Source organism: Sinocyclocheilus rhinocerous, unplaced genomic scaffold (assembly GCF_001515625.1).
Source record: "Sinocyclocheilus rhinocerous isolate Xijiao unplaced genomic scaffold, SAMN03320098_v1.1 scaffold1733, whole genome shotgun sequence".
NCBI classification, from domain to species: domain Eukaryota; kingdom Metazoa; phylum Chordata; class Actinopteri; order Cypriniformes; family Cyprinidae; genus Sinocyclocheilus; species Sinocyclocheilus rhinocerous.
Genome location: NW_015640388.1, coordinates 596,034 through 616,591, shown reverse-complemented (window position 1 = coordinate 616,591; position 20,558 = coordinate 596,034). Strand labels below are relative to the sequence as shown.

The following is a 20,558-nucleotide window of genomic DNA, read 5'->3' as shown; positions in this document are numbered from 1 at the left end:
TATATATAATTATATTTATTTTTATTTATTTTATTTTTTTTGTGGTCCAAACATTGGAATCCATTTCTGCATTAGAAAGAAATGCATACAGGTTTGGAACAATCCGAGTAAATGATAGAATTTTCAGATTTGTATGAACTATCCCTTTAAGCACAGTAAAGTGACAGTAAAATCTTGAAGCAGATGGCAAAGCCATTGCCCGATCGACCCCCACTGACCATTCATCCTTATAGCATTCTACTCTAATGCTGCAGACCACCTGTTACTCTTGAATATGACCTCTGAGTGTTGACCTCTGACCCCTTTCTGAGTACTAATGCAGACAAAACAATACTGCATGAAAGAATGACAAGATCTTTGGTTTCTGCAACCATGAGAGCATCTAATTTCACTTCACCAGTACAATATACAATTTATAGAATATTCCAGAAGAAAGACTACTCTTACGTAATATTATATGTTTAGTTAATTTTGCTGTCTTGTTATCACGATGGTCAGGTAAAAGATTATATGAGAAACATCCTTAGTCAAACTGTAACTTGACTTTTGTCAAACCGTTTGAACAGTGCGTCCTTTCTTTATCATGTTAACCAGCACACTGCAAAAATCACTCAATTATTTTTTTTTCCCCACTAAAAACATCTAAACCATTAAACATAGGTACATTAGAAGCAATAGTGCATAAAAATATGGTGTTTCAGAAAATACATCTCATTTTTTTAAGCTTAAACCTCACTAAACTGTTAAGGCTTACACTTTAAGCAAGGAAAAACTTTTGATAATGAGGTAAGAAAAAAATCAAAGTTGTATTAGAATAGTTGTCAACATTTTTAAAATGTCAATATCTTATGCAGTTTTGTTTCTAACGTACATTTATCTTGTTTTAATGATGTTTGGATACCTTACTGGACAACAACAAAATACTTATTGAGAAACCAAGATCGTTTGCTGTGTAACTGAATATCAAAATAATTTTTAATCAGTTTAATGAAACAAACAAAAATAAATGTAAATTAACCTTAGTTTTGAAGGAAAGAAATCAAGAAATATACTTACAGTAAAATGACTCCTAATCCAGTTCTCTGTATGGACTGTTACAGATATTTGTCAGGAGATGAACTCATCTGACTGAGAATTTAGTGGGTGTGTGAATAAGAGCAAACTGGCTCTGCTGTCAGTCTGAATAAGCGTTTTAAAGTGGCTGTGGAGTCGTGGGGGAGGTGATACATGCCCTTCTCCTCCCCCATTGCCACACAAAGCAAATCTCACTAGTTATTCAGAAATAAGTGTCTCCATGTCATTACTGCAAATCTTTATGAATTTCCGTGAGATCAGAAATTCCATATTTAAAGATGATAAAACCTTTATCCTTCTGAGGGTTCATGACAACAAAGTGCTGGATATGGGAAGACAGTTTGGATCTCAGGACAGAGGAAGGTCAGAGGCAGAGAAGAAAAGGGGAAAAATACTGATCAGTACATTGTATGTTTTCAGGTACATAGTGTCTTAAACTTAGAGAGGACATCATAATATGAATAGGTTATTCATAAAGTATTATAGGTTATTCTGGAATAATGGAAAACACTTGTTTTAACAGTTTTCTATGTTAGTATTTTTTTTTTTGAAAAAAGCTTTGCTTTTTTCTCATCCTAAAATATGTTAATTTTTTTATTTTGTGATATTACAATTACATCCAATATGACTTGACCAAATAGTCTTCTTGAGCAGTCAATGTTCTTAGATAAATTGTTGGATTTTGCTAGTATATATACTTATATATACCACAATAATAATCGAGAACTATTAACATATTATCTCACAAAAATGTCCAAGTCAAAAAAATATATGGGCTCGTCCGGGATTTGAACCCGGGACCTCTCGCACCCAAAGCGAAAATCATACCCCTAGACCAACGAGCCGCTTAAAATACGACAAGTATTTATGTCAGGTGAAGCTTAGTGAAATAATGTCAGACTACATCCTCGTAAAAAGCAACAACATGCGTTTTAATTATAATATTGTGTCGAAGTTAGTCTTATTTTAGTTGACATTAGATGCAAATATTGTTAGTACTCTGCATATGAATCTAAGTTACACGCGTCAGTCAGTGGCGTTGTTACTACGTACATACGTAAAGTTACTTTCTATTTCCCGTAAACACGTCGTCTCACAGGTACACCCGCTAGGGTAGATATGCTATTTTATTACTGTTAGGAGTAAATGGACCATATAAAAATAAATAAATAAGAAAATACATCATACCCCTAGACCAACGAGCCGCTTAAAATACGACAAGTATTTATGTCAGGTGAAGCTTAGTGAAATAATGTCAGACTACATCCTCGTAAAAAGCAACAACATGCGTTTTAATTATAATATTGTGTCGAAGTTAGTCTTATTTTAGTTGACATTAGATGCAAATATTGTTAGTACTCTGCACATGAATCTAAGTTACACGCGTCAGTCAGTGGCGTTGTTACTACGTACATACGTAACGTTACTTTCTATTTCCCGTAAACACGTCGTCGTTTTCACAGGTACACCCGCTAGGGTAGATATGCTATTTTATTACTGTTAGGTAAGTCAAACACACATCCTATGTACGCGTAATTGCATCGCTTTGACCGTAAATCCCACCTTCTCACACACACCATGATTGGTCCATTATGTACAATGCCTGCATGTTATTGGTCAAACTACTTTTCGATCATTACCTTCAGCAAGCATGAAAACAGGAAAACAAAGCCAAAACAAATCCTGGCAAGGACGCGTCCGGGAAAAATGGCACGTATGGTCACCCTACTTCAGTTGCACTATCAAGGACTGAAATGCTCCAGGAAAGCTCTTTTCATGCTGAGCTGATCAAAAAATGAGCACAGCTGATCACAGTTGAAAGTCAAATGGCTTTGTGTGCCGTTGAGAAGGTGATTAGCTACACCTGATTGAGTTTGAAGTAGTGGTCGACCGATTTATTTTTTTTGACTGCCGATATCTTGGAAAGCAGGGTGGCCGATGGCCGATATAATTGTATTTATTTTAATTAATATTTAAGAAATTTGAAATCATTTGAAAATGGATTAAAAAATTAATTTGTAAAATAAACATACTTATTACTTACAAAGTATTATTTCCAAAACAGGAAAACTTATCGGCCGATGACGATATTTGAAAAATACCAAATATCGGCCGATATATTGGCCTTGGCGATATATCGGTCGACCACTATTTACAAGTCATTTTTAGGAGGAGGGTGATCTTTTTTCCAATTTAGTGATTCTGTTTTTTAATTTTTTTCTGACACGTTGGTGTTATATCTTTCACTTGGATGTTATAAGTTGCACTGAGTAAATACAGCTTGATAAAACAAAAATTGTGTCTGTCTTCATTTCAGGCTGCAAAGCAACAAAATACGATTATTTTAAATGGGGGTGATTCCTTTCTATACCCACTGTATGTAGGCATACAGCATCCACTATTTGCAGTATTCAGGTTGCATGTTCTGTTCATCTTCACAGCTCTGTCCTGTCATCCTGTGAGCCGGAATTACAGGAGCTGATGCGGCAGATTGACTCCATGGTGGGGCACAAGCGGCATGAATGGGAGGCTGAGGTTCGAGCCATGAAGCTGCGTCTGCAGAATACGCAGGAGGAACTCCAGTCAGCCAGAGCTCTGCTCGACAAGAGGAGCTCAGAGGTATTGTATCGACTCTTGTTCAAACTTTCGTTTGGAGTGTGAAACTATTGTAAGAAGCAAATTTGTTACATTGAAACAAAGTCTTGAAAGTTATAAAGCAACTTTCCGTTATCTGATCCGTTATTAATACTGTAGCATATGAGACAAAGCATGTTCCATACAATTAAATGTAATATGAGGCCACAGAATCTTCTGAAGGACTAAACTGATTTTGATGGTTTTGTGTTACACTTTCCATGGTAAGATCTCTCTTAAATATAATGGCTCAGCAAAATGTCATATGCTCTACCTTCACCCCTGGCAGACGCTTGGGGTGAGAGAGGTGATAATGTCCCTGCTGGACCTCCAGGATGGTGGTTTCCAAATGTTGAAGTTGGTAGTGGAAAAGGGGCTACAGCAGGTGAACTGCATGAAGGCGTGGGTCTTCCTGCATGACTAGACTAGACTAGACTGAATGCTTCTGTTTGAGCATTATTACAAGCATTAACTATATGACATATTAGATAGGTGAGGACTGTTGTTGGTAAAGCCATGTTGATTGTTTTGATTGCTACGTCAATAATTCTTGTATAAGTTTCTCTGATTACATATCAAGATCTTGACACTATTACAATAATATAGTGAGTAATATAGGGACAGACAGTATTCTGATATAATGTTTATATTATTTTATTTTTTAATATTTTAAAGGTATTGTTTTCTTTGTTTTCATTTTGTTAGGGCAACTAGACATGACATATCAGAATAACTGACTGAATATATTAGATTAAAATGCACATGCTTGCATGCTTGCTTAAATCAACATAACATTATTAAATGGCCAGATGACATCACATTATATAATAATAATAATAGTATTATTTAATTATTTAATGGGTCTAAAATGTAATTGTAATTATTCCAGAAGTCTAATATCATGTTGACAATATGTGCTTCACCATCTAACTTTAAAATAAACAAAGATTTTGAAAAATCTAAAATCAGGAAACTTTATGATTATATATCATGTTGATCATGACATTATTACTGTAATATAGGGAAAAGCAGTATTTTATTATAACATGTTTTGATTTAGAATTTTAATTTTTAATTTAATTATTAAAGGTATTATTTTCTTTATTTTGGTTTTGTTAGATTAAGTAGAGTGCATTAGATTCAAATGCAGATACTTAGCATCTAATGGTGCATAAATTATATGAAATTATATTAAATTCAGTAATATTATATCACATATTACTAATATTATTAAAATGGAATTACTCCATTGGTCCAAAAGTCTGAGATCATGTTAAAAATTTGTGTTTTATTATCAAATTTTAAAATAAACAAAGGTTTTGAAAAATCTGAAATAAATATTATGGCATAAAATAAATAAAAAAATAAGACAATACTACATGAAGTTAATATTAATTTTTAAATTTGATTTTGCATTAAAATTATTAAGTTAATAATATGTTTATGAAAAATGTTTTATTTCAGGGGAAAAAAAGCATTTTGGCTACTGGTCTCAGACTTTTGGATCCCCACATTCATGCGTGTTGACTGCATTGTGCATTATATAATAAAGTCATTGTCCATGTATGTTGTAAGTAGATCACGCTCCACTAGGTGTCATATTTGAGCTGCAGTTCACACTGGCTCTTATGTTCTCCAGATCCGAGTGCTGGGGAAACAGCTAGATGAGATGCAAGCTGGAAAACAAGAGCTGGTTGTGAAGTATGAAGAACAGCTGCAGCATGTAAAAGATGAAGTACGATTAGCTTTTATTTTTAGCAGCAGTGCTGTATATATTATTGTTACACTCAAACACACTGTATGACTTGATTTAGTTCATTTCACTACAAATTTTTTTTTATCAATATAGTTAACAACTAACTCCTTTCAACAGTTGTCTAAATTGAAGCACAGCTATGAAAAGCTGCAGCGTAAGCATCTGAAGGAGGCACGAGAAGGAGCTCTGAGCAGAGAGGAGGACAGGACTGAGCTGTCTCACCTCAAAAGCAAGTTGGAGGTACAGAGACTGGCTAAATATAAAGTGGACTTCATTTTTGTTTATATAGTATCGTTTAATAATTTTAGTTCAATAATTGAATGAAGTTCATTGAACATTTATTTTTGTGAATGCAGGAGTTCCGTCAGCGTTCAGCAGAGTGGGAACAGCAAAGACTGCAGTATCAGAAACAAGTGACTTCACTGGAGGAACAGAGGAAGAACCTGGCTGAACAGTTTACTCTCATCCAGGTGGCCCTAATTTGAACATTTACAAGCCTAACATACGAAATAATAGTCAGAAAGTGTGTGTGCATGTATATATAATATATATATATATATATATATATATACATATAAATGTGTGTGTGTATTATTAAGACTTTGTTTTTCAAAATCTAATCAAAAAGTTTTATGATCAGGCTTATATGGTTCGTGTAGAATGATATAAGACAATATGGAGCTCATATTCAGGGCCGGATTAACATAAGGGCTAGGCAGGGCTGAAGCCCCAGGGCCTGAGCAATGGGAGGCCCGTGATTGGTTGTGGAGGAAAGGAAAAGTAGGCCTAAAGCCACCTTTCCACTATCTCCGACAAACGTCAAGCGACAGACCGGCTAGACCGTATGCGACCGCCCGACCGGATGTAATGTATTCTAATCAAAACTAGAAGCGTGAGGTTAGAATTACCTATATTTTTCCACTTTAACTTTATTCTGTAAACACTATTTCTGTCAAATGGCAGAGAATGGAAAAGAATAATTATGGCAGAAATAATTATTTTATAATTATTAAATCATTATGTACGGTGGTTAGCCCCATAAAACCTACTGTGTTTTTATTTGGGAGGTCATTTGTTTTGTGTGGGTATATTCATACATTCATTATATTCAGTAAAATCATTCATTTTACCATGGTGATAAGCCGAGGGTGACGGTTGGATTGGTGAATGGGAGCAACCAAACTTTACCGGTGGACAGATCGCCAAAACACCACCCACCCCACATATTACTGATTCTTTTCAAGTGTCTGCAGTATTTCTCTTAAAAAGTTGTGAGCGATAAAATGTCTTTGTACTCGTTTAAACTACAGTTGCAGGTATTTTTAGTCACCTCGGCTTTATTGTAGCGCATGCACTGCAAAAAAAAATATTTTCTTACTTAGTTTTTTTGTCTTGTCTTCAGCCAAAATATCTAAAAATTCTTAAATCAAGAAGGATTTTCTAGACAAGTAAAAATTGTCTTGTTTTCAGAAAAAACAAGTCAAAATGAAGTGAGTTTTTGCTTAGAACAAGCAAAATAATCTGCCAGTGGGGTAAGCTAAATAATCTTATTTCAAACAGAAAACAAGATTATTTTGCTTACCCCATTGGCAGATTATTTAGCTTGTTTCAGGCAAAAACTCACTTACTTTTGACATGTTTTTTTCTGAAAACAAGACAATAATTTTTACTTGTCTAGAAAATCCTTCTTGATTGAAGAATGTTTAGATATTTTGGCATTGTAAGAAAAGCATTTTTTGCAGTGTGGCAAACAAACAACAAAAGCCATGTAAAGAAACTGCACTACCTGATTAAAGGCAGAGTATGTGATTTCTGGTAGCCAATGTTGATATTTGAAATCACCAAAACAAACACGCCCCTACCCCAAAAGGGTCTTGCCCCTATTTTGATAGCTCCGCCCCACATATACGTATGCAACCCAGGCAACGATTAGTTCTGTGAAACAAAGCAAAACCAATGTTACACCGTGTCTACGGACGTGAGCGGCGCGGCGCAACAAATCCCCGACAGAAAACTGCTGCCGGGTTCTATTTATGACGTGCTGACACAAATTTCAAATGGTTTTCAACGGTCGTTTGATCGCGTCCAGTGTAGGCAGACTTTAGCTGTTGTAGACACGGTGTTACTCACCTATTGAGAAGAAACAAAGCAACCTCGGCGTCCGATCACAGGCCTCCGCTCCTTGAGTTCTCTCCAGCACTGGAAAGCTGATCCGATATTTACACGGATCCTACTTCTTGCCTTATCGTTCCGCAGACGGTTTCCTCTTTTGTTTTTTATCCGCCATCTCTATCTCTCTGTCGCCCGGCTCGGCTAATGTCCGTCCCATGCACTGAAAGCTCTCTCCTCCACATCACGAGTAGACACGCCCCTTATTGCTGATTGGCTACAAGTTTGTTTTGCGATTCAGCCCGAATCAGTTTTTAAAGCATTTTTGTTTTTGCTTAGAACAAGCAAAATAATCTGCCAGTGGGGTAAGCTAAATAATCTTATTTCAAACAGAAAACAAGATTATTTTGCTTACCCCATTGGCAGATTATTTAGCTTGTTTCAGGCAAAAACTCACTTACTTTTGACATGTTTTTTTCTGAAAACAAGACAATAATTTTTACTTGTCTAGAAAATCCTTCTTGATTTAAGAATGTTTAGATATTTTGGCATTGTAAGAAAAGCATTTTTTGCAGTGTGGCAAACAAACAACAAAAGCCATGTAAAGAAACTGCACTACCTGATTAAAGGCAGAGTATGTGATTTCTGGTAGCCAATGTTGATATTTGAAATCACCAAAACAAACACGCCCCTACCCCAAAAGGGTCTTGCCCCTATTTTGATAGCTCCGCCCCACATATACGTATGCAACCCAGGCAACGATTAGTTCTGTGAAACAAAGCAAAACCAATGTTACACCGTGTCTACGGACGTGAGCGGCGCGGCGCAACAAATCCCGACAGAAAACTGCTGCCGGGTTCTATTTATGACGTGCTGACACACATTTCAAATGGTTTTCAACGGTCGTTTGATCGCGTCCAGTGTAGGCAGACTTTAGCTGTTGTAGACATGGTGTTACTCACCTATTGAGAAGAAACAAAGCAACCTCGGCGTCCGATCGCAGGCCTCCGCTCCTTGAGTTCTCTCCAGCGCTGGAAAGCTGATCCGATATTTACACGGGTCCTACTTCTTGCCTTATCGTTCCGCAGACGTTTTCCTCTTTTGTTTTTTATCCGCCATCTCTATCTTTCTGTCGCTCGGCTCGGCTAATGTCCATCCCATGCACTGAAAGCTCTCTCCTCCACATCACGAGTAGACATGCCCCTTATTGCTGATTGGCTACAAGTTTGTTTTGCTATTCGTCCCGAATCAGTTTTCTAAAGTGTTTTTGAAAAATCACATACCCTGCCTTTAAACTGCGCAGCGTGAGAGAACAGCTGGACCGGACTGGTGTCTCCCGAGCAGCGCTGGCGAACTAGTCCGACGCTTGCGCCGCTCTCGCCCCTCTATTAAACTGATAACCAATCGCTTGATATATTTGAATTCGACTAACGACACTTACACCATTATATGTGAACATAAAAGTGATGCTATCTGAAACAAGATTAAATAGCTCCTTGTAAACTGAAGTCTTGATGTAAACTGTACTCAATGGAAAATACAAGCATTTCAATCAATCCACAGTGCACCACCCCTATTTACCATACAGTTACTAAAGCTGTAGAAATATGGCATTATGGTAATTATCATGGTAACACTTTATTTTAAGGTGTCCTTGTTACACGAGGTGTCTTTGTTACACGTTACATGTACTTACTATTATAATAACAATTAATTATGCATAATTACATAACTACATGTCGTTAATTAATATTACTCAGTACTTATATGTACAATTACACTGTAACAAGGACACCTTAAAATAAAGTGTAACTCTTATCATTAATGTCACTTATTATTATAAACTACTAATATTATACTATATTATATATATAATATTATATTGGGTACTATAAGGGCAAAACGTCTCTTTTATAGAGTTTGTTTAAGTTAAGTTAAGTTAAGTTTTTCATTACAAACAATAATTAAATTTTGGTAACACTTTATTTAAGGTGTCTTTGTTACACGTTACATGTACTTACTATTATAATAACAATTAATTATGCATAATTACATGCAAGTAACGATAAGCCAAACCAAAATCCTAACCCTTACCATATAGTAAGTACATGTAGTTAATTAATATTACTCAGTACTTACATGTATAATTACACTGTAAGAAGGACACCTTAAAATAAAGTGTGACCTACATTTGTTTCTGTTAGCTTATTATCATTATTGTTATTATTATACATTTTTGTTGTTGTTGTTATAGAAACCGTAAAACCATGGTAATGTGGAACATGGGTTTTGCCTGATTCATGATCTTACTAATAGGCTGCTATGGTTAACTTTGGATTCATGAATTACAGTTTAGCTTTTCATAGGGCAACTACAAAAAATAATTTAATAGTTCTAATAAACTGTAAAGTAACATATTAATTTGGTAATTAAAAGCCTGCAATAATGGAATAATAATATTGTTAAATGCATTTGCAGTATATTCAAAATATTTATTATTATTTGTTTAATGGCCCTAACCCCAGCAAAACATTTATGGGGAAATGTGGGCCAGATGGGCTGAATTTTAGCCCAAAGAAAACCTGTTTGCTTTGACATTATATATCTGGTGTTAATGAATTTATGCTTTTAATATGTTGTAGCTTGGAATATTTAGTATGCATACTCCATGTATCGCTGTGTGTTGTAGATTTGAGAAAAGAAAAAACAAAACAATGTTCTGACACGAAGATAGGCTACTATGAAGGGGGATCATTAAAGATTAAAGCCAAAAGACACATGTACCACAACCTTTTTTAGGCTAAAAAGTATAAACTAATTAATAGATTGTGTACAACAGGTTGTTCTGCAAAGTTTTGGTCATGTTGACAATTTATAAGCCTTATAAATCAGATATGACGCTGTAGGCTTTATATGATTAAAGGTGCTGTATGTAATTTTTTGACTGTACTAAAGCGTAAAAATACCATAATATGTTTGCATATATTTAGGAAACATGTTAAGTTCACATATTTGTTTCTCCAAAAAAAAAAAAAATCTACAGTCAGTTATTCAGCTTTGAAATGTGTGTTCTGTGGCAGAATGTGGAGTCAAGGCTGATGATACACTGGGCAACTTTTTTGAGAAATGTTGCTGGGCAACTTTGGCTAATGTTGCCGTCAACGGCAACCAGGTGAGACACAGGGCCCACGACCGATCTAAAGTATCCATATAGAAATTTGTTACCCATTCTCAATAGGAAAGTGCCCAGGATAAATGCTAAGTTTTATGAGCAAAGCTCTGTCGTTTTATGTACAGTATAATGCAATACACTAATGACTGAGATATACAAATAAACGTCTCAAAAGCCTGATGTATTATAAATCTGATAATCAAATTTTAACATGATTTTTCTAAAAAATGATGTATGGATAATCTAGTAAACATAAGATGCTTCAGTCCAGTAAGTGTTTGTATTTAAATATTACTAACAAAATAAAAGTTATTCTTAAGTTTACTTTATAAAAATCATTAAAGATTAAAGCCAAAAGACACATGTACACCTTTTTTCAAGGTGTCTTTGTTACACGTTACATGTACTTACTATTATAATAACAATTAATTATGCATAATTACATGCAAGTAACCATAAACCAAACCAAAATCCTAACCCTTACCATATAGTAAGTACATGTAGTTAATTAATATTACTCAGTACTTACATGTATAATTACACTGTAAGAAGGACACCTTAAAATAAAGTGTGACCTACATTTGTTTCTGTTAGCTTATTATCATTATTGTTATTATTATACATTTTTGTTGTTGTTGTTATAGAAACCGTAAAACCATGGTAATGAGGAACATGGGTTTTGCCTGATTCATGATCTTACTAATAGGCTGCTATGGTTAACTTTGGATTCATGAATTACAGTTTAGCTTTTCATAGGGCAACTACAAAAAATAATTTAATAGTTCTAATAAACTGTAAAGTAACATATTAATTTGGTAATTAAAAGCCTGCAATAATGGAATAATAATATTGTTAAATGCATTTGCAGTATATTCAAAATATTTATTATTATTTGTTTAATGGCCCTAACCCCAGCAAAACATTTATGGGGAAATGTGGGCCAGATGGGCTGAATTTTAGCCCAAAGAAAACCTGTTTGCTTTGACATTATATATCTGGTGTTAATGAATTTATGCTTTTAATATGTTGTAGCTTGGAATATTTAGTATGCATACTCCTTGTATCGCTGTGTGTTGTAGATTTGAGAAAAGAAAAAACAAAACAATGTTCTGACACGAAGATAGGCTACTATGAAGGGGGCCCTTGGGTTTGCTATAGCCCCAGGGCCCTATATGCTCTTAATCCGGGCCCGCTCATACTCGAGGAAAAAACATCTCAAAAACATTAGCAAACTGAGCTAAATATATGCAATTTAGTGTATGTGCTGATATTTATATGGCCAACTTGTAAAATGAAATTCTGATAGCTTGTAATGTAAATCAGTAAATTTTTTATAACAGTATAACAGACTACTAAGGTAAAATGCATGTAAATATCAGTTATCACACTATATTTTTTAATAATATGTTTTAGTAAGGTGATATTTAAATGCTAAGTTTTATGAGCAAAGCTCTGTCGTTTTATGTACAGTATAATGCAATACACTAATGACTGAGATATACAAATAAACGTCTCAAAAGCCTGATGTATTATAAATTTGATAATCAAATTTTAACATGATTTTTCTAAAAAATGATGTATGGATAATCTAATAAACATAAGATGCTTCAGTCCAGTAAGTGTTTGTATTTAAATATTACTAACAAAATAAAAGTTATTCTTAAGTTTACTTTATAAATTCATTAAAGATTAAAGCCAAAAGACACATGTACCACAACCTTTTTTAGGCTAAAAAGTATAAACTAATTAATAGATTGTGTACAACAGGTTGTTCTGCAAAGTTTTGGTCATGTTGACAATTTATAAGCCTTATAAATCAGATATGACGCTGTAGGCTTTATATGATTAAAGGTGCTGTATGTAATTTTTTGACTGTACTAAAGCGTAAAAATACCATAATATGTTTGCATATATTTAGGAAACATGTTAAGTTCACATATTTGTTTCTCCAAAAAAAAAAAAAATCTACAGTCAGTTATTCAGCTTTGAAATGTGTGTTCTGTGGCAGAATGTGGAGTCAAGGCTGATGATACACTGGGCAACTTTTTTGAGAAATGTTGCTGGGCAACTTTGGCTAATGTTGCCGTCAACGGCAACCAGGTGAGACACAGGGCTCACGACCGATCTAAAGTATCCATATAGAAATTTGTTACCCATTCTCAATAGGAAAGTGCCCAGGCAACATTGCTCAAAAAAAGTTGCCCCGTGTATCATCAGCCTTAGGAGGCAAGGTGGCAGAAACAACGCTCTCCAATATTTTGATTTTGGACTGCAGTACCCATTTCAGCCACTAGCTGTCAATATTACATACTGCACCTTTAACAGTGTTTTATTCCAGGTTTGAAAACTGAATCAAGCATGATATTTTAATATGGTGTTGTTTTGGTTGAAGGTGCTGGTACAAGTTTTACAATGGAGTTATGAGCTCACCACTCTTCTTTCAAGGATTAGTAAAGTTGTATTGTAATATTAGTATGTGTGAAATTTTGCGTGTCAGACTCCGGGTGTAGGTCGGACACAGGAGCAGGCGGAACTGCAGCGGCTGCGCTCTCAGCTGCAGAGGGCTCAGGACAGCCTACATACTCAAGAACTGGAACTGGAAAGACTTCGGCTGCTTCAGGATGAGCTGGGAGACTCTAACAAGGAACATCAGGTCAGCTGCCCCGCTGCAGCTCACGTACGGGGACAGGTAGATCCAGAACCACAAGAATAGTAGAGGCAGAGATGGACATTAGTGTGTGGTGTGGCGTGAAAAACCAAAGGAAGAGGAGGTATATGTTGCCTTCATATCTTCCTGGGGAGTTCCTTCTTAAAAGCTTAAAGGGTTAGTTCACCCAAAAATGAAAATTCTGTCATTATTTATTAATTTTCATGTTTTTACAAAACCAAACTTTTGTTTAATTTCAGAACACAAATCAAAATATTTGTAATATTCTCTCATCATTTTTGTCCATCCATTGAGAGTCCATGAAACCTAAAATGTAAAGCTTCAAAAAGCACATAAAGACATTTTAATTGTGATCCATATGAATCAAGCAGTTTAATGCAAGTCTTCTGAAGAGGCATGTTCGCTTTATATGATGAACATATTTAATTTAGGCTTTTATTCACATATAAACATTGATCTAAGCACATATATAGAGCACATCAAACATGGGTAACGGAAGCTCAAACATGCTTTAAGGGGAAAGGTTATTACTGGGTAATCTTAAATTTTGGGTTGTTTCTCACACAAAATATAACTTCAGTTATATAAGTAATATAGTGCACAAGTTGTATGGATCGCTTTTTTGATGATTTTATGATGATTTTGTTTTTCATTTTTATATTTTGAAAACTCGTAAAGCTCAGTTCAATAATATGATTGTTCCAACTTGACTTTAAGGCAGCATTAGATACTGGGGCCGGTTGCATAAACTGCTTAGACTAGCCTTAAAAAGTTTTCTTCTAGACTGGTCATAACTGGTCATTTAAAGTCAGTTACAAAAATGTAGAGTGGCCCAATTTCAATCAGAAAAGTGAGATTATCTCTTGGCTAACTGCTAGTTGGCCTTAAGACAGTCTTAACATAGTGGCTATGTTTATGCAACTGGCCCCTGGTTTAATAGCTGAAGCATTAATAGCTGAGCAAAGCACAAAATGCTGTTTTATATCAAACTTGATTGATTGAATAATGGCAACGCTGTTCTCTGCAGGTTTTGAGTGAAGAGCAAGAGGAGCTAAGGGCTACACTTGATGCTCAGGATCAGTTTGTACGTAGCACAGGAATCCAGCAGCAGCAGTTACGGCGGGAAGTGACCCGACTTAACCAAACTCTGCAAGCAAAAGAGCAAGTCATTAGGTATATTATTATCTGCCTTTCAATATTCTGTGCTTGCATACACAGAAATATTATTGTAGGATTTATCATTTAACAACAGTCCATAAAGTAACAATCAAGTATCAGTCAATCTCAGTGTGCAACCGTGCTTTACAAATCACTTATCTCTTTGTATAGGTCTCTAGAGGAATGTTTAGCATCACACGGTTCGTCTCCAAACTTGGCCTCCCTTAGACAAGAGCTGGAGAAAGTCACAGCCAAGTTGAACAGTTCCCAGACTTGTGAGAATCACCTGAAAGCTGAGGTCATCAGACTTCGAGACAAGTGAGACGTTTTCCAAAAGTTTTTTCATGACAGCAGCAACAACTAACAATAGAAAGCTTATTCTGGAATATAAACCTTGAACTCTATTTTGTTTTGTCAGGTTGGAGAGCATGAGAAAGCATAAAGCAGAGATGAGCAGACGAGAAAATGAGTGGAAACAGATGGAGGAGGAACACGTTCGCTGTACGGCTGAAAACAAACGTGTACGCACAATAAGCAATATGTTTTTTACAGTTTGAGGTTTAATGTATTATCAGTGTGTGGTTGACCAGCTTTATTTATTTGAACACACTGAACTGTCTCATTGACAATGAGGGTTATTAGATTTAGAAATACTGTATGTACAAATTACTGATGACCATATTGGGTCAAATTTAACTCTTTAAACCCCATAACTCCATAGTTATGTGCAGAGCTTGAAAGGGCCGAACAGACTCGTTGTGGGGAGTTGGAGGGAATGAGGAAGGAGGTGTCTCAGTTAACCAGCGAACTTCATCAGCGTGACATCACCATTGCCACGCTCACTGGCTCCGCCTCCAGTATTGAGCGACAGTTACGGGCAGAAGTGGAGCGAGCAGAGCGGCGGGCATCAGAACTCAAGGTTCACCAAAACACACTTGCAACCTGTCCCGATTAGGCAGGTTGCAAGTGTGAGTTAACCAGCAAACTTCATCAGCGTGACATCACCATTGCCACACTCACTGGTTCCTCCTCCAGTATTGAGCGACAGTTACGGGCAGAAGTGGAGCGAGCAGAGCGGTGGGCATCAGAACTCAAGGTTCACCAAAACACACTTGCAACCTGTCCAGATTAGGCAGATTAGATTAGGCACCAAAAACAAAAACCTGCCATTTATCACCCAATAAGAAGAAACCTGTGCTTGCTGAGAAGTACTGGTTTGTTATATCATGAATAAACTGATTGTGCTGTTATGTTGGTTTTTGTAGGTGACACAGGTCCAGCTTGAAACTCTAAAGCTTGAGAATCAGCATCTAAGTGATCTTCTTGAGAGAGTCGAGTCAAGATCACCTAAGGTTTCCATCCTTTGCTCAGTAAACCTTTATTTTCCTTTTATTGTGTTCATTTAACTAATGTTCAGAGCTATATTAAGCTCTGTTAACAGCATCTGCATTAACATCATTTGAACAGTATCAACCTTTTTGACTCGAAGGCCCCCTGATTTCTGGTATTATAATGAAAACTCTGCTTGTTTTCAAACAGCTTATTTCATTAACAAAATCCGAAAGTGTCAATACATTAAATTAATTAACCATAATTCATTAAAACTCCATGATTTCAGAAATGTCAAGAACTGTATGTTATTTAATAGAAATATGAATTTTATTTAAACAGTTCACAGGGATTAAAGTGTTCCGTCGCTACGACGGATTTCTGTCAGTTCATAAAGACAGTCACTTGCTTCATTCCTGAATGATTCGGCTGTTTGAACAAATCAATTGAATGAATGATTCAGTGATAAAATCAGTGACTTGCCGCCACCTGCTGACGGATTTAGTTTCAATTTTAGTGTACAATTTCAGTTATTTAAATCATATTTCTGTTTTCAAAATGTTATATTTAAAACATTAATCTCCACATTAATTTATGAATTTAATTGCACTCATGCTACCTCTGAGCCTCATTAAACGTCTGAAAATGTACCTACAAGCCACTTTTGTGTTCTTCTGTGCCACCTCTGTAGTACAAATTAATTTATTAATACTAATTTCATATGATTGGTTACTTATTTGTCTTATTCTACTTCTTATTATATTGCAGGGGTTAAAGCAAAAAGAAAATCTTTTGACTGAAAATTTTTCTTCGACCAAACCTCATTCCTCAGCCATACCTGTCACACACCCAGTTTAAGAGCAGTTTTTTTCCCTCTTGTTAGCAAGTGACTGTCTTTATGAACTGACGGAAATCCGTCGTAGCGACGGAACACTTTAATCCCTGAGTTCATGAGTGATTAGATGCTTTATAATTTTGCATGGACAATGTTTGTACCCAGTTGTGTCTGACTGTGTCTTGTGGCTAGTAATTTGAAACAGTTGGATGGTTGTGCATTTTAACTTTTAACAGTGCCTTGCCTCGTAACCATGGATTTTGTTACTTTTTACAAACTGAGGGATGAATTTATGATGCAAGTCAGATTGTTTTCATTTATATTTCTTATTTCTGTTTTGCATTCCTTTTTCACGTCGTTGTTGATCACCTTTTCTCTTTGTTTGTCTGTCAGAGGCGTGACGGAGAGCTGGCGAGTCTTAGAGACAGCTACGTGTCATCTCTGAACAGTTTGGAGGAAGAGAACAGGCATCTGAGGCTGGAAATTACTGAGCTACGAGCTCGCATGGAGGCCAACAACCAGACCTGGCAGGACAAGTACGAGAGAGCGTTGCTACAAAATCAGAACAAGAACGCTCAGAACAGGTACCTGATATTTCCACATAAAAAATGTTCACTCGTCTTAACACATACAGTCAGAGAACTCCAAAAGTCTAAGACCACATTGACAATTTGGGATAAACAGAACATTTTAGGATTTGGAAAATATTTTTTTTATGATTTTGCACTATTTCTTGATCACTCATCAAGTAAGGAGAAGTATGACAATGACTATGTGAACTCTTTGTACAAAAAATTCAGGTATCCTTGCCAACAAGTGACATGAATGCATGTTCACTAGCATTCAAAAGTTTGGGGTCAGTAAGATTATTTGATGTTTTTGATGTACCAAGGTAGTTAAAAATACAGTAAAACAGTAATCTTGTGAAATATTATTAAAATTTAAAATAACTGTTTTGTTTTAATATATTTTAAAATGTAATTTATTCCTGTAATGGCAAAGCTATATTTTCAGCAGCCATTACTCCAGTCTTCAGTGTCACATGATCCTTTAGAAATCATTGTAACATGCTGATCAAGAAACATTTCTGTTTTGTTATCGGTGTTTAAAATGGTTGTGCTGCTTAATAATTTTGTGGAAGCCATGATACTTTTTTTAGGATTCTCATTTCAGCAAATCTTTTGTAACATAAATGTCTTTACTGTTGCTTTTGATAAATTTATTTCATTGTTGCAGAATAAAAATATTTATTTCTCTTACTGTACCGAAACTCTTTTGAATGGTAGTTTGTATAAGTGCATTATGTAGTTGTGTTATGTGCTGTCACAGATCTGATGAGGATGTACAGCGCAGACACCAGGAGGAGCTGCAGGCCATGGAGACTCGGATGCAGGAAAGAGCCTCGCACTATGAGGGCCAAATACAGACACTCCTCAAACAGCTTGAGAACCTGTCGCAAACTTCCCCTCATCGCTCCGATGGCCAATCACAAGAGAGCCTGATGGCTGTGTCCCCGGCCCACTCTTCTGCATCGTCTGCCTCATCTTCATCTTCAAGCCATAAAGCCCACAGGATGGCAGCTCTTCTCAGTGCAGCGGTTAATGGAGAGGAAGCTCAAGCTTCCAGCTCGGTAGACAACTTTCTGCCTTTGGTCAGTAATAGAGATATGGGTCAGTGGGACATGATGTCCCCATCTATGAACTTATTCAAAAATATATTAAAAATGCTACTCATGCATACAACTGTATAGATATCATAATGAAGAAAAAAAGCCATATTAAGAATTAAATTCCTGAACAGAAAACCTTGAAAACATTATGAAAACATAATGTGGTTGACTCCCAAAACATAATGATATTTCTAAATTAATAATTCATATATGTGTGTCTATATATTCTATATATATTTTTTGTTTTGTTTTGTTTTGTTTGTTTACCTTGAGAAGTATATTTAAAATCTTATTTTTAAATTTAAAAATGTTTTTCAATACAATAAGAAAAAAGAAAGTTCATTTATAAGACCTTGGCACAAGTTTTATAGAAGATTTTTTTAAAGATTTTTCTTTTTTTGTGTACACTCCGATTTGCCATTGACCCATACAGCCTTAACAGTCAGTTCCTCCCTCTTCCTCCAGAACTCCACTGGATCTCTAAATGGCTCAGTGACTACAAGGTTTCTGGAGGAGGAAACGCTGTGGTCTCAGGAGCTGCTTCAGAGACTGGACGCTCACATTCAGCATGAAGCAGGAAAACGCCAACACCGTCTCCAAATACTTGGGCAAGGACGGCAGCCCCCAAAACGGCCACTGAGTGCCTTGATCTGAACTTGCAGAGATGTATACAGGTGATGACCTATCAGTAAGGCCATTTCTGTTTGAGAAGAAGTATGTTTTTTGGCAGCTAGTCGGGATTCATAGATGCTGCAAGATGATTGGACAAGACTCTTGTTACATCAGTGCAGCAAAAATGACACCAAAGCAGTGCCAAACAACTTTTGTCCCAAAAGTGCTGAATACCTCCATGTCTGTTGCTCTAGTGAAGGAATGATCGCATATACACTCCCTATTCCCTGTACCTTGAACTTTAAACTTTCATATGGTCTCTTGCATCTACCGTCATCATCTTTTTGAGCACTTTAGACATTCTGTACTGTTTTGCGGTGCCTTTTTCTCATTTTCCTTTCTTATGCAATCAATATTTATGTACATAGTAGCCTTAACATATATAAAACATCTTTTTTGTAAACCTACTGACATGATCGTGAAGAATGTGTGTTTTAAGGGTTGAATTAAAAGCTTGTTTTCATAGCTACGTTTGTTATGGGAGTGGATGAGTTTGTGTGAATGGTTTTATTTCTTCATCACTTTGTGCTTCGGGGAAAAAGCTGTTTGGACATGTGATGGGATCAGATACATTCTCGGGGGTCGTATCCTTTAACAGTGTTGCACAGCGGAGATGTAATGTTGACGTCAAACACACAAGCTTTTTCTCTCAAGTCTCCACCTATGTTTAGTGGCCTATCACAGCCCGCTGTAATGATTTAGAGTTTCACCTCAAGAATGCAGAGATTGTGCCAGGCCTGGCGGTTTACAGCATGCAAGCGCAAACTACAGCGCACACGGTCAACATGAGAAAGCTCATGGAATGTTAATGTCATCCATGTGGCATCCAGCACATGGAAATAGCCAAAGGTTGTTATTGAGCACAGACTCATATATCACTGAGTCTGATACTGCGTGGGAGACATGTGCTCACTTGCTTTGAGAAATGGGGGGAATCGGAATATCCGAAATTGAATTTGTTTTGGAATGTGTCTCTTTTTCTCTCGCGCTCCTTCTTCCCTTCCTCAGATTAGCAAGTGCTGGAAATATGTTTTGCCGGGCTCGGGTCCAGCGGTTTTGCGATCGGAATTCCGTAACCCTGGATACCAGGCCTGCAGAGCTCAACAAACAGTACTGAGGAATTTGGCAATGTGGACGTTTACTCTTTTGCTTGCAGAGGAAAAGCATTTTTGATTTGCTGGGAACTTATGAATCTTGGGGCCCTGGACAAAGTCAAGGGCAAATTGAGAGATTAATCAACACTTGACTTGCTTGAATGGTTGAACTGTGGCCAAGAATGCACCTGATAATTTTGTTTTGAACAGTTAAAACAGTTGTTTTAAAAGGTCAGAACTTTCAGAGTGTTATTCTTTTTGCTGAATGGACTTTTGTAAGATGGAAAGCAGTTAAAAAGCTCCTGTAAAGTCTAGCTTCAAACCTAAAGGCATAGTTCACCCACCCCAGAAGGAAAACTCTCATACTTTACTCATACACCTCATTTAG

The 20,558-nt window shown here is 36.2% G+C and overlaps 2 protein-coding genes and 1 non-coding gene across 3 annotated transcripts in view; 1 reads left to right on the top strand and 2 right to left on the bottom strand.

The window, feature by feature from the left end:
• LOC107752641 (RING finger protein 223-like) overlaps positions 1-1,122 on the bottom strand; it is a 4,474-nt gene extending 3,352 nt beyond the window's left edge. Inside the window, exon 1 of the mRNA XM_016568666.1 lies at positions 1,057-1,122. The gene's annotated coding sequence lies outside the window, so the exon portion shown is untranslated. The remainder of the gene's footprint in view (positions 1-1,056) is intronic.
• A 725-nt stretch (positions 1,123-1,847) lies between these two features.
• Positions 1,848-1,919, bottom strand: trnap-ugg (transfer RNA proline (anticodon UGG)). The gene has a single exon. It is a non-coding gene; the product is annotated as a tRNA-Pro (tRNA).
• Positions 1,920-3,506: 1,587 nt separating this feature from the next.
• Positions 3,507-19,477, top strand: LOC107752639 (centrosomal protein of 63 kDa-like). Its single transcript, XM_016568665.1, is given in 14 exon segments — positions 3,507-3,693; positions 5,348-5,443; positions 5,582-5,704; positions 5,821-5,934; positions 13,243-13,434; positions 14,441-14,586; positions 14,743-14,889; positions 14,990-15,092; positions 15,293-15,490; positions 15,837-15,923; positions 17,129-17,319; positions 18,065-18,365; positions 18,870-18,970; positions 18,972-19,477. Coding segments are annotated over 14 exon segments (2,010 nt in total). The 5' UTR covers positions 3,507-3,555; the 3' UTR covers positions 19,045-19,477.
• Positions 19,478-20,558: the final 1,081 nt, after the last annotated feature.